Source organism: Cryptomeria japonica, chromosome 4 (genome assembly GCF_030272615.1).
Source record: "Cryptomeria japonica chromosome 4, Sugi_1.0, whole genome shotgun sequence".
Classification (NCBI taxonomy): domain Eukaryota; kingdom Viridiplantae; phylum Streptophyta; class Pinopsida; order Cupressales; family Cupressaceae; genus Cryptomeria; species Cryptomeria japonica.
In genome coordinates, this window is record NC_081408.1 from 598951416 (window position 1) to 598973524 (window position 22109).

Here is a 22109-nt window from a genome sequence, read left to right on the forward strand (position 1 = left end):
TAAAACAGATGGTTTACTAATAATGCTTGCAAAATTGCAATTATCTTAATCTTAAGGTTATTTGTTTTGAGAATTTTCCTCACTGGAAAAAGTTACAATTTCAAGTTTTTTTTGAAACTTTGGCCAGTCAATCAAAACTAACCCATTAAAACATGATAAAAACATATTGCCATAACGTAGACTCCATTCACCATAACCATGAGAAGTAGCTATCCAAGGCCTTTTTGACAAATATTTTTATTGATTTTTAAGGATAACAAATAATTTCTTTTTCTTTTAGGTCTCTTAATTTGCAGACAAGAGTGCAATATGAAATTCAAGAAAGGGTATATCGATGAGATTTGTCACTTAGATGGTGGTTTGTGATTCTGGTATAATGCTAAGATCATTTCAAAGAATATAGATTGCTACAGAGTTTAGTATGACAACCTTTTAAATGACCATGGAAAACATGTTGTGCAAGATCTCTATGCTAACCAAAATTTCTAAATATGAGAAAAACAATAAATCAGAATAATCTCTAATATGTGAGAAGCAAGAAAATTGGCAGCTGGGGATATGATGGAAGTATATGACAACCATGTATAGAAGGAAGGTAAAGTTATCAAAACTTTATCTAGAGGATCATTTGTTGTCAAATTGATGGAACCACTACAACAAAGACCTTCCACCTATCTATTATCAAGAGCAAACCGAATTGGCTATTTTTTTTTTCATAATGGATCTTTATTAATGCATTTATTGAGTTTCATGAAGCTTGAATTTTAAATACAAAATCTCACAGATAAATGAAATGGTTAATTTTCAAGAGAAAACCGAATTGGCTATTTTTTTTTTCAATTTTTATTCATCCTGTTGGCAGAAAATTAGTAGGAACTATAATATTTGACAACAAATAAAATTGCATTCTCAGTAAATGGTCTCTTTATTAGTCTTCATGAAATATAGCAAAGAGGACATTAGAAAACATCAAAACCTACAAGTCTTTATAGTACACATCACTCAACTGATTTCTAAAGCATCCCCAAATACCATTAGCAACCTTAGTACAATATTAACAACTTATAATTAAACCATTGTTTCAATAGAAGGAATTGGTGGTTGAAAGATACCCTTTGAAGTTTGAGATATATAAACATAGACTCTACATTTCTCCTCCCACTCGCTATGGAGCAAGGATAAGAGACATCAACAAGCCTTAGCCCATTCATCCCTTGGCACAAATGCCATTCCTTGAAAGTGGATCAAATATTAACAAGCCTTGCGTATGCTTCCACATTTTGCATACATATCTACCAAGGAACTTGCAATTGTAAAATCTGACATATACCCACATTTAACTATGCTTTGATGGATGCCCATATCCCATTCTAAAGCTCCCACTATGGCATTTCCTAGGAGGATGCTTACAAACATTGCAAAATTTGGCTTTAAACCTGTTGATTGCATTTTCTTAAATGTCTCCAAGGCCTTTACGACAAACCCACATTGTGCATATCCTACAACCATGACATTCCATGAGATGACATTTGGCTGAGCCATCTCTTCAAAAAATATTATAGCCTTGTCAAGAGCACTAATTTGTGCATATCCTATAATCATTGTATTCCAAGAGACCACATCCCTTTGAGAAATTTTCCCAAACAGTTCGTGTGCCTTGTGTATGCTTCTGCATTTTGCGTACATTTCTAGCAGGGCATTTGCAACTACAACATCTGATAAAAACTCTCTTTCCATTATGCTCTGATGGATGTTAATACCCTATTCTAAAGCTCTTATTTTGGCATAGGCTAGAAGTATGCTCTTATTTTGGAATTGATTTTTTTAAGGTACCTGTCTATACATCCTTCATCTCTGGGTGAGTTCTTCTCAAATTTATCTTATTCCATTATAAACTTGTTGACCCTAGGATCAGATTTTTGTCTTGTTTATTTTTTCCTTGTATTTAGCTCCTTCTCACAGTCGTTGTCTAAGTTTTCTAGTTCTTTCCCATTGATAGATTTAATGGAGGAGAAAAGTGGGCCCTAGCATATCTGGATTTCAATTTGTTTAGAACCCATTCGATTAATAGAGTAAATAATTACTAAGCAATTCTTGAGAAAGTGCGGGTGTCAAGGTTTGCACATTCCAATAGTAGCATGGGTTCTTTCATTGGTCACAAGCAGTCCTTTCTCTGCTCACAATTCTATTTAGTTGGAAAACACTTCCATTTCAGTCATGTTAGCCTTTTATATCTCCTCCAGACTTATAAATCTTTGCATAACCAATCTAAGATTCCTTTTACTTCATGTAGGATCAGTTTAGTGCAACTGTTATATACCTAATTATCACTGCATAATCGATGGTTGACTAACTACAAAAATAATGTGCATATGATGACTACATCAATAAATAACTAACACCGAACTCAATTTGATTATTTGGGACATTTTTGGCAATTATAATATATTAAGGTATCGTGATTCTGCAATCTTACTAAAAATCTAATTTCAAATGCAAAATCTGTTGCTAATTAATATTTGTTGTTACAAAAACAAAAAACTTGAATGAAACAAAATTGATTCCAAAAACTAAAGCATGGATCTGAAGGCTAAAATGGAAGGGTGTAATTTTTTTTTGAAATTTTATTTCTTGACAAAGTTTTAGGTTGCCAAGTCAAGTTTTCTAACTTTGGATAATCTAATGGGGTATTCCAATCATATTTTCTCTATGTGCTTAAAAATTGAGTACTTAGTATGGTGATATTTCAAGGCATTAGAGTACTTAGCATATTGAATGCTTCTTATTTCTGTCTCCCTTGTTTATTGTCACTTTTTAGTAAAACAATTTCTTTGGAAAGAAAAAAAACCAGCACATATGCACTTACTTTGTTTGCAAACAAGCTCTCTTTTGAGGCAAACCTAAACAATGCTAGCTAGAGTTCTTCCTGAAGAAAAAATAAAGAATGATTTTAAAATGTGTATATCAAGAAATCTTCATCTAAAGATATTCAATGTAATCCACTACTTCAATATCTCCAAAATACTAAATACTCTATAAAAGTATAGATAATTCAAAGCACTGCCATACTTATCATGCAATAGTTTAATCCAGTTAACTTCTATTTTATTTTTTAAAAGTGACCTTTGCAGATATGATCAAATAAATATGCACTCATACAAAAGAATGTGTATTGTATCCATTGTTCCTTCTAGCTCTTGAGTTATCAACATCACAAAGAAATCATTTACTTCCCTATAGCTAAGATATGATGGTTCCATGGTAAGTTGGGGATAATTTAATATACTAAATTATTCCCAAGTCCATTACCCAAAACTCCTATTATATTTAAACCTTGAATATTTGCTTTGACTACTCATGCATAGGTCACATACGATGCCATGCAAAAATTCATAGCTAGTTATGCTACAATTCTATGAATTGAATCACTAATGAATTGCGTCCAGTCAAAAAGACCTTTATTTCCTCTAATAATCTGGATTAATGAGAGCATCCAACCTTCAAACTATCCACTTACTTTCAACCCAACCACCTAAATCAAAAAATTTATTGCTTTGTATATATTTGGGTGGAAATCCACTCTAATCAGAAGCTTGCACAATTTAAATATCAACTTGCCCTTCTTTCTCTTAACTCAATCTTCTATGATGATTTTTTCACATGTGACTTTGAACTTAAAGAAGTCTTTGACAGATTGTGTTTAGTCATGATAGTGACCATCTTGGGTCTATTGATCCCAAAGACTTCTACAATACTTATTGGGGTGAGGTTGGCATATATTTGATTGCCTTTAATCACAACTCGCTACTCTAGGTCATAATTCCACAGATATTGTTGCACTAATTCTTGCACTTCGACTGCTATAGGAAACCTTGCCACTCTCATTAACACACTCTTTCCAAGATTTTTCATTTCTTCAGTGGTAATCAGCTCATTAATTCTTTCTATAAGATCTTATAGCTTGTAGTCTTTGAGATGGGTATCTAATATGAAATTTCCTCTTAGGACTACCTGCAGCGATTTCCACTTGAACTCCCTCTTGATTTTTTTTCCCTTGAACTCATGTGTTTTTCCCCTATCATTCCTAATAGGAGTAGTCAGTCACCATTTCACTAAAACTATTGAATTCACCTTACCCATTATATTCATATAATATATTAAGTGAGATTATTACCTATAAAAATGCTTAACTTGAAATTGGGGTTTTGGGTACATACTTGCATAGAGTGAAGAATCACCTTTAGGTTGGGATATATATATATATATATATATATATATATATGAATGTACATACACACATATGCCTATATATATACATATATATATACATATATATATACATATATATATATATATACATATATATATATATATACATATATATATACATATATATATATATATGTATATATGTGTGTGTGTGTGTGTGTGTGTGTGTGTGTGTGTGTGTGTGTGTGTGTGTGTGTGTGTGTGTGTGTGTGTGTGTGTATGTATATATCTATATACGTTTATATATTTAAATATATACAAATATGCAAATAAACCAAATGGGGAGTGGGAGACACTCAAAGGAAATAGAAAGAGAGGGAGAAGTCAAGGCGGGGGGTGAGGATGATACTGGAGGATAGAAAGTAGAGGGTGACACGAGATACTGAGGTTTAACCCATCATCGCTATTAAGATTGGAGGGGTGATGAATAATAGCAATTGCCTCTTTAAATTTCCTCTTGAAAAAGTTGTTCTCCCTACACAATATCTGAGTGTTCTCCAAACAAATATGATGTTTCATAGTTGAGAAATGCTCAGCTAAGGCTGATTTGAGGGCACGTTCATGCTTAATATCAACACTATGCTCTTTTATTCTAGTCATGAACGAACAACCTGTTTCTCCAATGTAAGGGGTTCCATAGGAGCATACAATCTTGTAGACACTTGACTCTAAAAAGGCATCCCTAGTATCCTTAAGCGGGGGGGCATGCCTCTTAATGGTGGAAACAAGTTTGAAGGCACAACGTAGACCTTTTTTCACAAGTATTTTTGAGATCTTGTGTGATATGCCTTCAACATAAGGGAGAGAGACAAACAAGGCCTAAGATGGCAGAGAGGGCAAGAGATCAGAGATGGAAAGGAAATGAGATTTGGCTTGGAGGAAGGCCCTAGTGATCTACTTGTTCGAGTAGCCTTTCCATTTGAAGACTTGATGAAGATGGGAGAGCTCTTGATCTAAGTTATCCTCGTCACAAATCTGATGGGATCTTAAAGCCAGGGTTTTGAGGATCCCAACTTTTTGGCTAGGGTGGTGATGAGAAGCTGAATGAAGATATAAGTCAGTGTGGGTAGTTTTGTGAAACACCTAACGACCAAGGGATCCATTAGGATTTTTATAGATTAAGATATCAAGAAAAGGTAATTGGTTGTTGCATTCAAGTTTTTTGGTGAAGGCAATAGAAGGAGAAACGTTGTTGAGGTGAGCATGAAACTCGTCTAACATGTTCAAGTCGTGTGGCCAACAGACACTGGTGTCATCCATATATCATTTCCACCATTTTGGCTTGAGGGGGAAATAATGTAAGGCCACCTCCTCAAAATTTTCCATGAATAAGTTGGCTATAACTGGTGAGAGAGGGGAGCCCATGGCTACTCCATCAACCTGTTCATAGATAACGCCTTGGAAGGAGAAGAAGGTTGACCTTAAGCAAAGTTCCACCAAAGAGGTGATCTCCTCATTGACCTTATGCTTGACAATCTCGATGGAGTCTAGAATAGGGACCTTGGTGAAGAGGGACACCACATCGAAGCTCACAAGAGTGTCTTGAGTGTCCAACTTGGTGTCCTTGATAAACTGGATAAATTGGTTGGAATCTTTGATGAAGGAGTTGGAGTTACCAACAAGAAGAGAGATTAATTTGGCAAGAAAAGAGGCTAACTTGTAAGCCAAAGACCCAATGGTATCAACAATGGGTCTCAAAGGAATGTTGGCTTTGTGAATTTTTGGGACCCCATATATACGTGGGGTCACTTCCTTAGAAGGAAGAAGATGAAGTTTGGTAGAATCATCCAATGCGGAGTTGGAAATAGCAAATCTAACTGCCTTCAAAATCTTAGGGCACGGGTTACGCGACGAAATTTGGTAGAATCTAATATGGATTTTTTTTAAATTTAGAAATATTATTATTTTATTTTCAATAGAAATATATAAATAATTTTTGATTTGGCTACATTGGAAATTAAAAATTATATATTATTTTTGAAATATTTGTGCATTCATGTAATTTTGATTTTTTGAATTTAGAAATATTATATATCTACATGTGTGCATGTAACTTTGATTTTTTGCATTTAGAAACATTATATTTTATATTTAAAATTTTCAATGGTGTCAATCAATCCATCTATACATATCTATTCTAAAAAAAAATTATAATTGTTATTCATATCCATTGGGAATAGATATAGAAACTTTCCTTAAGACACCATTCCAAGATGAAAAAAGTTCTTGAAAAGCATGTTTATGTTTGTAGAAGGAAAAAACTCAGATAAAATAGAAAGTTGCATCTTTAATTATAGCTTTAAATGTTTTCTATTGATAAATATTCTCAAAATAACAAATCTAAAAATTCTAAAAATGTTGGCTTCAATTAGATTTACATGAATTCAATGCATTTAAAAATTCATGAAATTTTACAATAAAGAACATTTTAAAGAGCACCAATACAATTTATTTAAAACCTTCCTATATCAACAAGACAAATTGTACTCTTATTCTGACCATAAACTAAATCATATATATCATTTAAAAATGTAAAAGTGAAAATCCCTTGTTTGGTGTGAATCTCTAAGCCTTCTTTGTTGCAAGCAACAAAACAACTTTGCCATTAAGACCTGTGAAAGAGAAATGTATCTTATGTGAAGTTTAGATCACAATAAAGGTTTTAGCAACACAAAAAAAATTTACTAGGTTACAAGATAAAAAAACATATTTAGATTAGGGAAAAATAAGAGATTTCAAGAAAGACATATAGCTTACTGGCCATTTAAACTTTTACCGAGCTGGATAGGAATTCCTCATTCCTCAACACCAATATCCTTTTTCCAGCAATCAGATATTTGCAAACATATGAATTTAAGTGCCTTCATATTTATGTTTGCATGTCCTGGTGTGAACTGGGAAAAAATAAAAAACAATATCTTATGTTGAAAAACAATCTTATGTGAATAGGAATCATTTTACAATGGTTTTCTTACAAACTGTATCACAATGCCCCATTTTTCTCTTAAAGGATGATGTGATGTTTAACTACATTAATATTTTGTGGTAGGGTTCAAGGTTGTCTCAACTGCATTGGAAAAGGCTATGATTGATACTTATATATTATTTCCAAGAACCTGCAACCAAGTTCATTGAATAAAATGTAGGGCCATAGAAATGCAGAGACACAGATCATCTGGAATTATATATGTTAGGTGCAGAAATTTGACAATAACTTACCTCAGACAATTATTTAAGACAAGAAGATGCATGTTAGGAGCTCTTGTCATTGATCTTGAAGAAACTTTTAAGACATTTTCCTAAATTACGATGCTTGCTAATAATGAGATTTCCAAAATTTTACTATATGCATAAAGGGTCATAACTACTGCATAAAAGAGAGTCTTGGGGCTCATATATCTGAAAAAAGTAGGAAAATACACCTAGAATGCATTAGAAAACTAAGAAAAATAAGAATTAATGTCTTCACAAAATCAAAAAAATTGTGCCCAATGTCAAATCTGCAGAGAAATTAGATCTTGTAGAATAAAATGGAAATGGAAATTCTTGAAATCACCATTGGTGCCGAAGTTGCATCATACAAGTTCTGCCATCCACGTAATTTACAGGAGTTAAAAATCTTCAGAAACCTTCAACAAATACGAGAAAGGCAGAGTAAATAATAGATCAAAGGAAGCATACCCCGAATTATGCAGCAGAGTAAATAACAACTTGACGGAAAGCACGATTATGATGCACTTCAACCTACTAAAAATACACTGCTTAATTCCGATAGAGAAACATAATCTAGATTTAAAACAAATATTGAAATCCTTCTTATCAATAATGCGATGACTGTGATCTGTATTTGGATCTTTGTCCAGGTTGCAAAGTAGAGATAGAGGAACACAATTATTTCATTACTAGAGATCGTCTTCCAATATTTTTGTTGCAGATAGGGATGAAACGTTTCTCTTCCACTATCCTTGCTGCCCCATTAATGTGCATGAAACGCTCACCACTATTTGTCGTGTAACAATCTCCAAATTTTTAGGGTATGTTTCCATGCGATTGTTTAGCTTATTTTGGTTAGCAGCTGTTTATTTTCAGCCTCCTTTCTTTCATATCTTATTTCTAATCCCTAAACAATAGGTACTCCACCAAAATAGAAAAAGATTCCAATTTATCATTTCTTCTAAATTAAAAAATTACATGGAAACATTCTAGCTGATTAATTTTAAGCAGAAATTGCACTTAAGCAGTAGCATGGGGACATGGGGTTAGTGTTGAATTAGATAGATATGAATAGGCTTCCTATTTCACTCCCTATTCCATATATTTGTAATGGTAGGAATGCGAAGGAGTTCTTTTTTCTTACACGGAATATTCCATCGTTGCTGCTTCTTTTTTCTTACACGGAATATTCCATCATGCTAACCTTCTATTGTTGCTGCCATTGTAAGTTAGGCCTCTTGCATAACAATACAAAATAAAAATGTATGTTTATAAATAAATAATAATAATATCAACATAATAAAATAATAATAATAAATATTAAAAAAAACATTTTAAATTATAATTAAAATACAACTTTCTACTTTCAAAAAGTTGTTTCATTAAATGAACATAAATAAGATTATAAAGAATTCTTTCCACCTAAACACAATGCCCTACAAGCAAATTTCTATATCTATCATGCCTTCCTATTAAGCGATTTCTTTCCCGTCAACACCTTTTCTATATCTATCATGCCTTCCTATTAAGCGATTTCCGTCCCGTCAACACCTTTTCCATGTTTCCGATGGCATTCTGGAGAGGAATAGCCTATCGGCTAAATTAAATGATTCTACTGTTTAGATCGATCATCTATGTGTTTACCCATTTTTAACAGATTGATTTTTATGCTCTCTGATAATGTTTGAATCAAGTTCTGTTTGTGTTCTATAAGTATTGTATGAGCAAGCAAAAAATTGCCTCCTATGTTCAAGCAAAAGATTGTATGGGGAATGCTATTTTATGAGTTTTATTATGTTCAATCTATTTGTTCAGTGTAATCAGTACTACACTACTCATTGTTTACGCCTGTGGAAGACAATTTTTAAAGAATGACAGCTTTCAAGTTCAAGCCTGAATTTTTAACGACAGAAGAACCCAAATAGTTTTATATGAATTCCTGTGAGCTTGTTTTGTCGCGTGGAGTAAATGGGTATGAGGAGGGAGATAGTTAGAATACGTATAGCAGCTGGATGTGCTACCATTGCCTTCTTTTCTGCAGTGACGATATTTACATGGCATCTCTAATGTTTATAGATTAGTTATACCAAGACTAAAATTAAATAATTACATGTTTTGTCTGTGACCTTTTGTAAAATTATGTATATATCGATTTGTACAGTATGGATTCCTTTTGTAGCATGTGTTCTCTCTAATATAGACGTTAATATGTTGTTTCAGTTTTGTTCTGTATAGGTTGGCATTATACAACTCTATAAGGGCATGTCCCCATGCTGCTGCTTAGTTTATTTTGGCTAGCAGCAGTTGCTCAACTTTTAAAGGAGCAATTTGTGGAGCAGGTGGCCCCTTTGGTCAAACGGCTGCTTATTTTTATGCAATCTTCTTAAATTATTTTGTAAATGCAATTATTGATAATATTTTTTACAAATAAAATTCATATGCAAAATTTTAGGCAAGTAAAGAGGAGAGAAAAAAATTATGATGAAGCCATGTGTCTTTTTTTTTGGAGAATTATATGAAAAGATTTTGAGTTTCATTGACAAAATATCATTAGGTTATGAGAGATAAACTAGTTTAAACATGAATAGTGATTTTGATTTTAGGAGTAAACTACATGATTTATGGATGAAGTGATTTATTAGTTTTCTTCTTTTTTTTTGTTATAATGAGATTACACATGATAATGTTTTGGTTCAATGGATTCTAAATTTAATTTATTAAATTATAAAATGTTGATTAAATGAGAATATTTTATTTTACAAGTTTAATATTAGAATTAGATATTATTTATTTTTATAATGTTAATATACAAAATATGAACATACTAATCTATGAGGTTGATAATTTATGTCATTGATGTTTGATTTTATCTTGAATTATATTTCTAATGGTTGTGAATTTAATTGAATCAATGATAAATATAATAAATAACTACATTTTGTTTTAGCTATATGTATGGATTTATTGACTACCAATAGAAGAACAAAAGAATCATCAAGACCTTATCATATAACCACTTCACATTGTGAACAATGTGAATTTTAACTATGATTAAAATTTATAATTTAAGCCTCATGATTAGTTATGGTTTTTGTGTCTTGATAATATACCATGTTTATAATTTTTATCGTCTCAAGTATTTGTGTAATATCTTTTTCATATTATATAAATTAGACAAATCTAAATTTGTAATTTTATCCAATTTTAGAAGTGGCAAAAAATGTTAAATTTTTTAATAGTTTATACATTGTTGGACTCCTAAGAGTAAGGTATTCCTTTAAGTCATGATTTGAAGGGGTGAATGAATATAGTAAGTATACTATATCATTTAAAAGAGTAATATTAATAGATGTGGAATAGTGGTTTGACCAATTATTTTTCATAAAAGATTTGACCAATGATATGTAAAGAATTTGACAAAACCCATGTGGTATTCCATGTGTTTATGTGTGACATGGAATACCTTGAAACCATTCATTTTAGATATTTATGATTTATTCTTTATTATTCAATTTTATTTATTTTTAACATTTAGGATTGGGAGTGGAAGAAGATTTGAAAATATGGAAGCTTGAAGGAGGAGAAAATTCTTGTATCTATGTGGGTATGTGGGTCTCTCTCCTACAGGTTTGGGTGGCGTCTATAGATAGAGGAGCTTGGGGTTTTCATTGGCCAAGATTTGAGCAGCTATATTGTTGCATACATACCTTTATCTTGACCACACCATGACTTCATTTTCTATAGTTTCATTTACCATCACACAACCAGAATGGAGGAGTGGATTCTTTTCCAGGATAGAATTCTGAACCGAGTTAACGCGTGTTATCAGTTGGGCAAGGTGCATGAAGAAGCTGAGGCATAGAAAAGTTACACTGTCTTAGAAAGTCACAATCTTTTCTTTTCTATGAATACTCATATATTTTAATGTTGTTGTATCGCTACAGGATTAAACCTTTACTATGCCATTATCAGAAGTATTTTCTCCGCTTCATTTCAATTTATTTATGTACTTATAAAGATAGGCAATCCTGCCTGTATTTAGTCATCTATGGTCGGCTAGAAAAGTTAATACTTCTCATACACAGATGTGTCGTTATGTAAAGCATTCATTTTATTATTACCATACATAGTGAAAATAATATAAAAGAGAAATCCTCACATAACCAATGTTAAACAAAGTAATATGGCTTTAGTTATGTGTTATATTTTTTTCTAATTTTTTATTTTTTTTATTTTTTTGTTTCCAGCACCAATCTCTCCAACCTAAGAGGTAAATTTCTGCAACACGTAGCATACACTTCAATATTCTTATGAACATGCACATTCTCATTTATTCATTAAATCTATTGCAGAGAGTTGGAATGTAAAAAGGAGTGGAAGCTTATCAAACTTATATTCATTATCATAATATTAATGTAAATATTCATTAATGAATGCCGATGAGTACTTTAAGATGTACATTTGTTAGTGTAGCAAGGATGCAGTCGTCTTTATTTGTTTTATTTGCTAAAAGAAATGTCTTCAGTATCTTGACAATATATCTTTATGTACATACACAGGAAAAATGTTTAAGTAGATGTAGAGAAGAGATAAGTTTAATGGTATTTAGATAAGTATACAACCTTTTCATATTAATTTAAGGGGCTAGCTTTACATGCTATTAAATCCCTTCTAGTAAAACTGTTATGGATAGGGGATCTTATAAGTAGGGTAGGGTAATAATGTGATTTTATTAGTCCCTGTCTTTAGAGGAGGAGAATAGATAGAGATAAAGATATGTAGAGGGAGAGATAGAGAGAAATATAAGTGTTGAGATAGGGAGATAAAGAGATAGATATATAAAGAGTTATAAGAGAGGGGAAATGAGGGAGTGAGAGAGAAAACATAAAGAGAAATAGAAATAGAGATATAGATGGGGAGATAGAGAGAAAGAGAGAGAATGAGAGAGAGAGATATATGACAAGAGAAAATGAGCGGTTATAGAAATAAAGAGATAAATAGTGTGATACATATGGAATGAGGGAGGGATAGATGTGAAGATAGGGAGATGGAGAGAAGGAGAAAGGTAAGGAGATAAGTGTAGGCAGGAGAGGATCTGACATATTTCTTAAAATTTTCTTAATCATTGTTGTGGTGCCTATAAAAATGTTGTTAAGTTGTTGTTCAATTTTACTGTGAACTAAATCAGGTGTAATAATACAAACCTATTTCAATCTCGAAATAAATAGAGAAAGCATAGTTACAGAAGTCCATTATATTATGGCTCCATAAGAGATGCATTCTCAATTACTTATACTCCATCGTATATTGCCAAGGATAGCAAGGCAAAGAGATAATCAATCTTGTATGGCAAAAATCAAGCCAAAGAGATAATCGGTCTTATATAGTAGAAAACAAGACAAATTGATATATGGCAGAAATTTAAAAATATCATAAAATAGCCTTCCTTATGAAAGCTTGAAAGTAGGAGAATGAGTGTTTATCCTTTGTTATAATTATCAGGGAAAACTGCAACTAGTGGGCTATAAACTTCATGATCCACTCCATTTTCTGTCGCATCAGACCATAACAAAACCCCATCAATAACTTTATCTGTCACTTGGACAGGCCCAATCAATTCCATTTGCAGCGTGAAACTCAGCTTTTGATAAGTCTGGTTAAAAACCAGAGTTTTAGGTGTCACTGTTACATTTATTCTTGGACCCATATATGCATTGGAATCATAGACACCATCTCCCCCTCCTCCAAAATTTGTTACAACTCTCTTAAAACTCCTCACTTGCTTGAACCCTGCTCTTGTCGATGCAAGGAAATTTGCAGTAAAAGATGGAAGGTTGAGGTCATATTGGGAACCGTTCTCATGTCTACAGATAGTACCGCTTGTCCTCTTCGTCAAGCAGAGATAATTCACATAATCCTTGTAGCCCATGTCATAGACGAGTCCTGGATTGGATGCTGATTGGGGGCTAACACTGCCGCAACCATAATCAAGGGGGCTCAATTCCGGTGCTGACAAGTCTGTGGAGGCGATGAGCTGGCCCGTGTTGTCTATTGCCCGTGCTGATGTCATCATAGCCGACTTTATGGCTGCTGGGCTCCAATCTGGATGCACTGCCTTAAGCAGTGCTGCTACGCCTGCCACGTGTGGAGTGGCTATTGATGTGCCAGAACCAATCGTGAAGCATGCACTTTTTCGGTCTGGACTTGCACAAGCGCCAATTATATCAACGCCAGGGCCCAACAAGTCAGGTTTTAGGATCTCTGGGAAAATGGGGGCTGGCCCAACTCCTGAATTCGTGATTAGCCTTGGTGCTGGAGCGTACCCAAGCTGTGTTACTACGAATTGCAAGCTGGCTTTTGGAGTATGTACAAGGCCGAAGTATTTCACTATGTCATGTGACTGCTCTCTATTTACAAACACAACTGGCATTGAGTAGGTTTCTAATGGCAGGTTTAATGCATCATTGTAGGCAATAATGGCAGCGATTGCTCCAGTAGTCTTGGCCACATGCACACGTGTAGCCACACTGACGTCATTGCTGTCATGACAAAAGAGAATATTGCCTGTTATATAAAAGGGGTCCAGTGTATTCTCTGCACATTCGTTACCATTGACGAATGTTATTTTTGGAGTGGAGAACTTTGGTGTATACAAGGAGGTGCCATCAATAACTAGACCATCGCCCAAGGTGATCCTGACAATAAAAATAAATTTCGCATGTAAGAAACTAGATGCATTATTAACAACATAGTATTAAATCTTTAGTGAGAGAAAGAAATTCCTTACCTGGCTTGAAATGCTCTGTTGATGGTGCTTGCCCCCACTGTGAGCAACCATGGAGCGTCATTTTTTACTGTGCCGGGGTTAGGACCATCGTTACTTGCGGCAGCAACCACAAGCACTCCATCTTGTGCTGCTTTCAAGGCGGAAATTGCAACAGGATTTTGTTTGTAGTCAGAGGACGCTACCCCAAGTGAGATTGAGATGATGTCCACTCCATCTGCTAAAGCTTGATCCATGGCACGTATAATATCTAAATCTGTAATAATTTCGATGCTAGAGGTAGTGTCATGCCATATAACCTTGTATATTGCCAGACGTACATGTGGTGCTACTCCCTTGGCAACACCGGTTCCAAGGCCAAAAACGTTGGCTCCAGCGAAAGCCTGGGCTCCTACGACGGAGGCTATGAATGTGCCATGGCCATAAAAGTCTCGTGTTGAGTTGAAATCCTTTTCATTAAGCTTATGACCTATCATAACCAATACTTAGAGCTCGACAATTAAGAAATAGAAAACATATTTTTGTTGATAATGGGATAGTTATAAAAGAATCAACATTAAACTTAAAAGTAGGCTAGAAAAACATCAGCATTAAGATATTGAAGAGAACATCTTGAATATTATTAACTATGCTAGAAAAGAGATTTGAAAGTAAACAATCAATAATCCTTCTGTTAATTTAACAATAGATTTGAACACCAAATTAACAAACTCATTGGTTATTCTGAGCCCTTTCAAAAGGGAGAAGATTTGTTTTTTAGCACTACCTAGCATAACGAAATCCTTACTTCACTAAGAAACCCCATAAACCTTTTTAGTGATGGATCCAATCACAAAATTAACAAACAACTCACAAAATCTTTAGATCGGTCCCAAAAGAAAAACTCATTTATAACATTACCTTGTGCAACGAAACCCCTGTTGAAATAGCGAGCCCCAATAAGTTTCCTGTTACAAAGATTGGCTTTCCAATCTTCGCCACGTTGACAAATGCCCTTCCATTTTTTTGGAACTGGACCCATACCATCCCCAACAAAACTTGGGCTCTCAGGCCAAATACCAGAGTCAATAATACCAACAATAACGCCATTCGAGTCACCGAACTGCGACTGTGGCCACAACCCCTCCTTTTCAGAGAGACCCAAGAATTTATATGAATAAGTGGTTTGGAGCCTCCTCCCATAACGAATCCTCTCATTGGAGGGTGGCACCCATTCCCATCGTTGCTTAAACTCTTTTGTCTCCACCATCTTCGCACTGCCAGTGTCCTCGTAGCTTTCCACGTAGCCTGGAAGTTTTTTCACCGCCTCCAACTCCGCCGACGTCAGCATTGCCCCGAAGCCATGCATAGCATGGTCGTACGTGTATACCAATTTTCTGTCCATGTCAGCATGTCGCTCCACGTCCATAGCAGATGACATGACTGATTTGTACCAGTGATGATGGGTGAGAAATGTGGGTGGCATTTGAGATTTGTCCATGTGGACTATGTAGGGCTTTTCTGCATCCTCAGTGCCTGCACAGACTGCCATTATCATGGCAGCTACTGTAATGCATGCACTAACAATCTCTCCCCTCATACCCATTTACTCTTCACGGCAAAAGAAGTTCACAGGTATTCATATGTAAGTAGAGAACTTTTGGCTTTACAGAACGCTGCTTTTTGAGGCAATGTGAGAAGTTTTGTATTAGATCATTTGATGTAATGGGTTCATTTCGATCGACTTTAAGGACATTTTCCCGCGGAAAAGCAGAGAATTGTCTTTATCAAGATCTACTTCAAAGAGGATATTTTTGCGACATGGGTGCATATGACTTGGAAAGGATATTTTGTTTATAAGGATCGACTTGAAGGATATTTCCTTTATCAGGATCGAGTTGAAGGATATTTTTGCGGCTGGGCTAAACCAGCACACCTTAGGTGGCTGGTGTGGGCCCTCCTTCCCCTTACTCCGTTTGCCTTAGCCCGCGTAAACTTTGTTTTTTTAAACTGTTTTTGCCATATGCAGGCTTCTGACCCAACATTTTTCATATGGGCAGGTACAGTTTTCACATACGCTGGTATTCTCGGCCTGCGCCAAAATGGGAGCCTTGGAACATGGTATGGACATCCATCAAAACGTAATTGAAGGCTGATTATTGTTAGATTCATAGTTGAAAATGCTCTGGTAGACGTGTGAGCACAAAGACAACCCATGTGAACTGCTCGTTGAAACAATTGCATAAAAGAAATGTGGTCTCAACAAATGATATGATTGCAGGATATGCACTGTATGTGTTTGTTGAAGAGATTTCAAGAACCTTAAAATTAATGCGATTGGCAGGCGTAAAACCAGAGCCTGCAACGGCATCCAGCATCCTCATAGCCTGTGAGAAAATGGGAGCTTTGGAACAACACTATGAATGATAGAGATTTTGCAGATGGTGTACCTTCATCTGCTTTTAGAGTAGTGTAGTTGTAGATAATATATCTTAAAATTCATGCAGATATCAATGAGTTTTTTTGCAATCTAAAAAAGTCTCAATTTTATCTAATATATCCTAGTTCTAATAATTGAACAATTTATTTTTATAAAAAAAATTTATATTTTTTGTTTCAATATAAACATATTCTATTTTTAGTGTAAGATCAAAATCTTGTCTTCACTTACATTGGTATAGTTTATCAACTAGATGATAGGCTAGATTTTGTTCTCTTAGATTTGGTCAAGGAAAAAGATATGATTGAACATGCAATTTGATAAGGAAATTTTGACTTTTAGAAGTGCTATCTTAAATTTATTGGACAATATTTCAAGCTTGTATATACTTTTGTATGACAAATAGTCATAATTGATTGGTTTGTAAGATATATGATATTTTTATGTATAGTTAGTTTTTTTAAGTTTCTTTCATTTAGATGCATATAATTAAAAAAAATAGAATAATTATTTTATTAAACTCTTTAAGTTTTATCCAATATAATATGAAGGAATGTAGTCTTTCAAAATCAATAAATCCTTATAGCAAATTCATTCAAAACTTCTCTTGGATCAACATACTTGACTTCGTGGGTTTGACAATAACATTGAGCTTAGGCATTCATGTATGGGTCCAAAAAATTCTTTTATTTTTCCTTAAAATAAGGTGACATCTAAGAGATGGGCCTGAAGAAAAGATTTAATACAGTTTGAACCATCAAGTTTTAATAGAATCAATATGGAAACACATGACCAACTCTAATTGGTACATTATCACATTCATGAAATTTCAGACACGCTTCTATCTTAAGTTTAATATTTAATTTTTGTTTTCTTAGGGATAAGTTCAATACAAACATATTTCATGCACTAATTATATTTTAATAGACTCAATATGGGAACATGTGACCAACTCTAATTAGTACATTATCACATTCATGAAATTCCAAGCTTATTTGACACACTTGCATTTTAAGTTTAATATTTGAATTTTGTTTTCTTACGGATAAGTTCAATACAAACATATGGCATGCACTAATTATTAGGCACACACATATTATCAATTCTAATTTATTTGGGAGCTTGGATTTGGAACTTAAAGGATTTATCTCTAGGTTTCACCAACCTAAGAAGTCTACTAACTTTGAGTAATTTGTGCACTTAATTTTGAACGTACTAGCAGTTAGCTTACAATCCTCATCTATCTATTTACACATGTATTTGAAGGTTAACTCTAATAGATCAATGGATATAGATTCAAATGGGGCATCAATAGTTAGAAGATCCACTACTGATTTCCACAAATACATGTGTAGGCTTTTAGTTCCAAGAATGTTATGACATTAAGAAAATAGCATACCATGGACATAAGCATCCTTGAAATTTTCAAATTATTATAGCACTCAATTTCAATCTTGACATGTGAATGTATTTAAAATTTTCCTATAGATTTGGGTATTTATAAATTTGGTTCTACTCAAGATCTCATGTTTAAAATTTGAGACTTATGTATTGCTAAAACTCCTAGTGGATGTGAGGCTCCTTGTAATTTTAACTTAACATAATTTGAATTCTAGTTTTCTATAGGGACAATAGTCGAATTCCCACTTAGAGGATAGACATCAATGCATGATTGAGTTTGTTCAATTAGTTACTTAGATTTTATTTGATGGAATAATGAATAGAGTTTTGTCTTGACTTAGCACTCTAGCTAAGGATTCTTTCCTCTTGGGGACATATGTCCACTAGGGATTTTTTTCTAAGATACCCATGGTAAATAATTTTATTGAGGAACTAATGGTTAGGAGTTAGTATAAAAATAGGTTTCAATAATATAAAGGAAGCTGGTCTTGAAGGATAGTCTTAATAAAGAAATTATTTTTATGAAGGGACTCTAAGATTTATTATGATCAATTCAAGGAACAACCTCTAATACATAAATTACTTAGAATTTAGATCATTGAATATTACAAAGACCCATAAGATAGTGGTTTTGGTCCAGGATATTAGAATTCACCTCAAAGAATTTTCTTAATCTTCCTTTGAACAAGTCTAGTTTTTATAGAGAAAAAATCAAATTCTCACTTGTTGGATAGACATCACTGCATGATTAACTTTGGTCAATTAAATGACTTAGATTTAACTTGATAGAGTGATGAATATGGTTTTATCTTAACTTTAAGACTCTTTCCAAGGATTGTGATGTTGTGAAGCTTGGGCATAAGCCCAAATCATGCAACAATCAACCAACAAACACATACAGTGAACAACAACAATAATATAATTTTCTTCATAATAAAGAAAAACATTACAACCTTGTTTAGGCATGTAAACATTCCAAAATTAATTATAGATTCAAATAAATACAAATACATACCTACAAGAGTTGAAAACTATCATATAATCCCAATCAAACATCAACAAATATCTGCCTATCAAGATATTTCTCCAAATTACCATTATGTAGGACCAACAACTTCGTACCCTACCACATGTGCCTTTCTTCCTTCACTTTTTAGAAAATACATTATCTCTTATTCAATGTTCCAACCCATTTACATTTGATGTTCCTATTCTTATAATTCATTCTCTAGGAACTTGAACCAATAAAAGGAACAACTAAATAATTTTTTACACATCCAGTATTGGTGTTTTTGTTTGATGGTTCGTTCTAACTTCTATCGATCTTACTTTCAATCGAGGCTTTGAGTCAAGGATCAATGTTAGAGTCCCTTTAAAAAAATTATGTTCACCTAGGAGGGCCCACACAAGCCTCCTAAGCAGGTCAAAGCTTAGAGTGTGTTGGTTAGTCCCAACTTATTTTTGCTACATAGGTGGATAGAAAGTGGAAAGATAGTGGATGTAAGGTCTGAATTTGATCCTTTTTCAAATTTTAATCATTTAAAAAAATTTATTGGACCATATAGTGTGACTATCAATGAGAAGAAATTTATTATTATGTCGAAGGCTAAATTATACTTATATTCACATATGGATACTAAACGTTCATTCACAAAAACTAGAAGCATTTAATTTGACGTGTTTGTGACACTTAAATGCCTGAAATGGAAAAAACATTTTATTATTATTTTTTAGTTTAATTTAATTTATTTTCTTCTCTTTTTTTTTATCGATAAAAGGTCGAAGCCAAAGATTTTTTATTAATTAAAAAAATAATTATAGTTACACCTCCATTTAGTGTGGGCATCAGTAGGAAAGAATGGAGGAAAGAAAACCTTCGATCTAGCCCAGATCCATTAATGGATCAGAAAATATACAAGATATAGGTTACAATAATGAAGATGATGTAGGTATCATTGGGCCCAATGTCCAGGATGGTCTTGAGGAGAGCATTGGAAAACCATCGCAAATTATATGAGCAGCCTAATACCCTTCTCTACGGGTGACCCCCTCTCTTGTGAGCGACAACCCTATCTTTACCTGAAATGAATGAATGGAGAAGGCCCTAACCCCTAAGCTGCACAAGATACTCATGACATCTTTCAAAATGATGTTAGTAAAAACCAACAAAGATCAAACTGCATTAGATATTCAAGCCGGCTTAATTAGACCTCACAATTGATCAAACCTGCCAGGATTATCACCCTATTATATCATAAAATCTCAAGATGTTAGCCACAAAGAAATTCCATAATCATAAAGCATGGTCATTGCTCAAAACCACTGAAGGGGGTTATGGGATAAACTCAATATTCAATCATGAAGCAGTCTTCCATAACTAATTCTGCATAGAAACGGGGTGAGTTGCAATCCATCATAGATTTAAATTCAAACACAGAGCCTTTCATGACATAATTGCTTTACTAATATGAAAATGCTCAAGGGGAAATGAAAAACTTCCAGAAAGACCCAGGTCCTATTGAACTAATGAGCATTTAATGTTCATAGATGACGAGCATTTAATGTTCATAGATGAGCTTATTTTGAGGATAGCTCAGGTGAAGCTGAATTTGAATGAGTATGTATATATAAGTCTATTTACCTATATAAATCTGAGTAAATATGCATATATATATATGAAAATATATACATATATCTATATATAAATATGTATATATAGATATTTTTCTATATACATTCAGTATATATAAATCTATATTATGGCCATAATAGGCCTATAAAGCTTGGAATTAACTGAATCCAATAATTCACAGAGAAATAGATGCAGCATATCATAAACATATTTATAAAATAACAGAACATAGAACTCGTAAATAAGTATGAACAACCAAAGGTCTTTTTAGCTTGTAACGTCTAAAAAGGAGGCAAAGTTAAAAGGAGTTCATTGAAGACAAAAAAGCATACCCCCAAAAAAGGTCAACCTAAACATTAAGAAACCCGACGTGCAAAAACCAAGAGGCTTTCCATCCAGGAGGAGCCTCGGCCTTTCTTTCCTTGCTTGTGAAGAAGCTTGGAGCCAGAATTCTCTAGCTTTGCTGCTGGAGGGTCTGCAGGGGAGGGAGGAATTGGCACGTTATCCAAGATAACCGTGATATTCTTCACTTCAAGATAGTTAATCCATCATTTCTCTCGGGGGTTTTTGACTTGTAGAATCCATGAGAGGAAGAGAAAGTTTCTGCTTCTGACAGGGCGATAGGCTTCAAAAGACGCGTGGTCCTCGATCATCAAGAGGGGAATCGAGGAACTGGGTTGTTCTTTCTGATAAGAATATCATAATCCTAGGGTTTAGGAACCGTAAGTTCCTCATCTATGTTGATCACTACCCTATCTAATTTGCCCAGGATATCTTTTTTGAATACCTTCTTGCACAACTTCACCATTATATCTCTGTCTTTCTCTAAATGCATAGCAATGGCTAGAAACATTGCTACAATGTCAGGGTTCGCTCTAGTTCGGTCCTCATTCACAATGAAGTCTTTCCCTAGATTTTTCATCACAACCCCAATGATCAACGAGTTCTTTTGGGCAAGAATGCCTTTCATTCTTTCCTCCTTAATCTCCCCAACAAAGGCCATCTGACGTTTTAGTCCTAGAAGCCTAAGAGGGGTATCCATCGTAGCTAAAATGAGAAATGACTAGGGAAACCAGCTTGGCAATCTAAATAGAGCTGGCAAGTTAATGCTTCATGATGAGTAGCTAGGCTAGTTGTAGATCGAAGGGTCATGATGCAAGGAATGTGATCTCCAAGGATCAAGGCCATAATTACCACCGCCTTAAGCCTTCAGGTTGGGGGTACTTCATATTTCAAATCACTAAGGGAGCGTCACCTTGGCTTTACTAGGGAGCCGTCATTGTAGATTTGATCGAGGAGGAGAAGTTGACGTATGATGTCTGGCCCGAGACAATTCCTATGACTGCTGAGGTTTGCTAAATTTAGATGATCTCTAGAAAAATGGCAGAGAA

General features: G+C 34.0%; 2 protein-coding genes across 2 annotated transcripts; both read right to left on the reverse strand.

The window, feature by feature from the left end:
* Nucleotides 1-1251: 1251 nt before the first annotated feature.
* Nucleotides 1252-1737, reverse strand: LOC131875234 (pentatricopeptide repeat-containing protein At3g29230-like). The gene has a single exon (XM_059219303.1). It carries the CDS (start codon nt 1735-1737, stop codon nt 1252-1254), a length of 486 nt encoding a protein of 161 aa, XP_059075286.1.
* An 11224-nt stretch (nt 1738-12961) lies between these two features.
* On the reverse strand, nt 12962-15851 carry LOC131040313 (subtilisin-like protease SBT3). Its single transcript, XM_057973204.2, has 3 exons — nt 15167-15851; nt 14270-14735; nt 12962-14177 (listed from the first exon to the last, which is right to left on the reverse strand). Exons 1-3 carry the CDS (start codon nt 15849-15851, stop codon nt 12962-12964), a joined length of 2367 nt encoding a protein of 788 aa, XP_057829187.2.
* Nucleotides 15852-22109: the final 6258 nt, after the last annotated feature.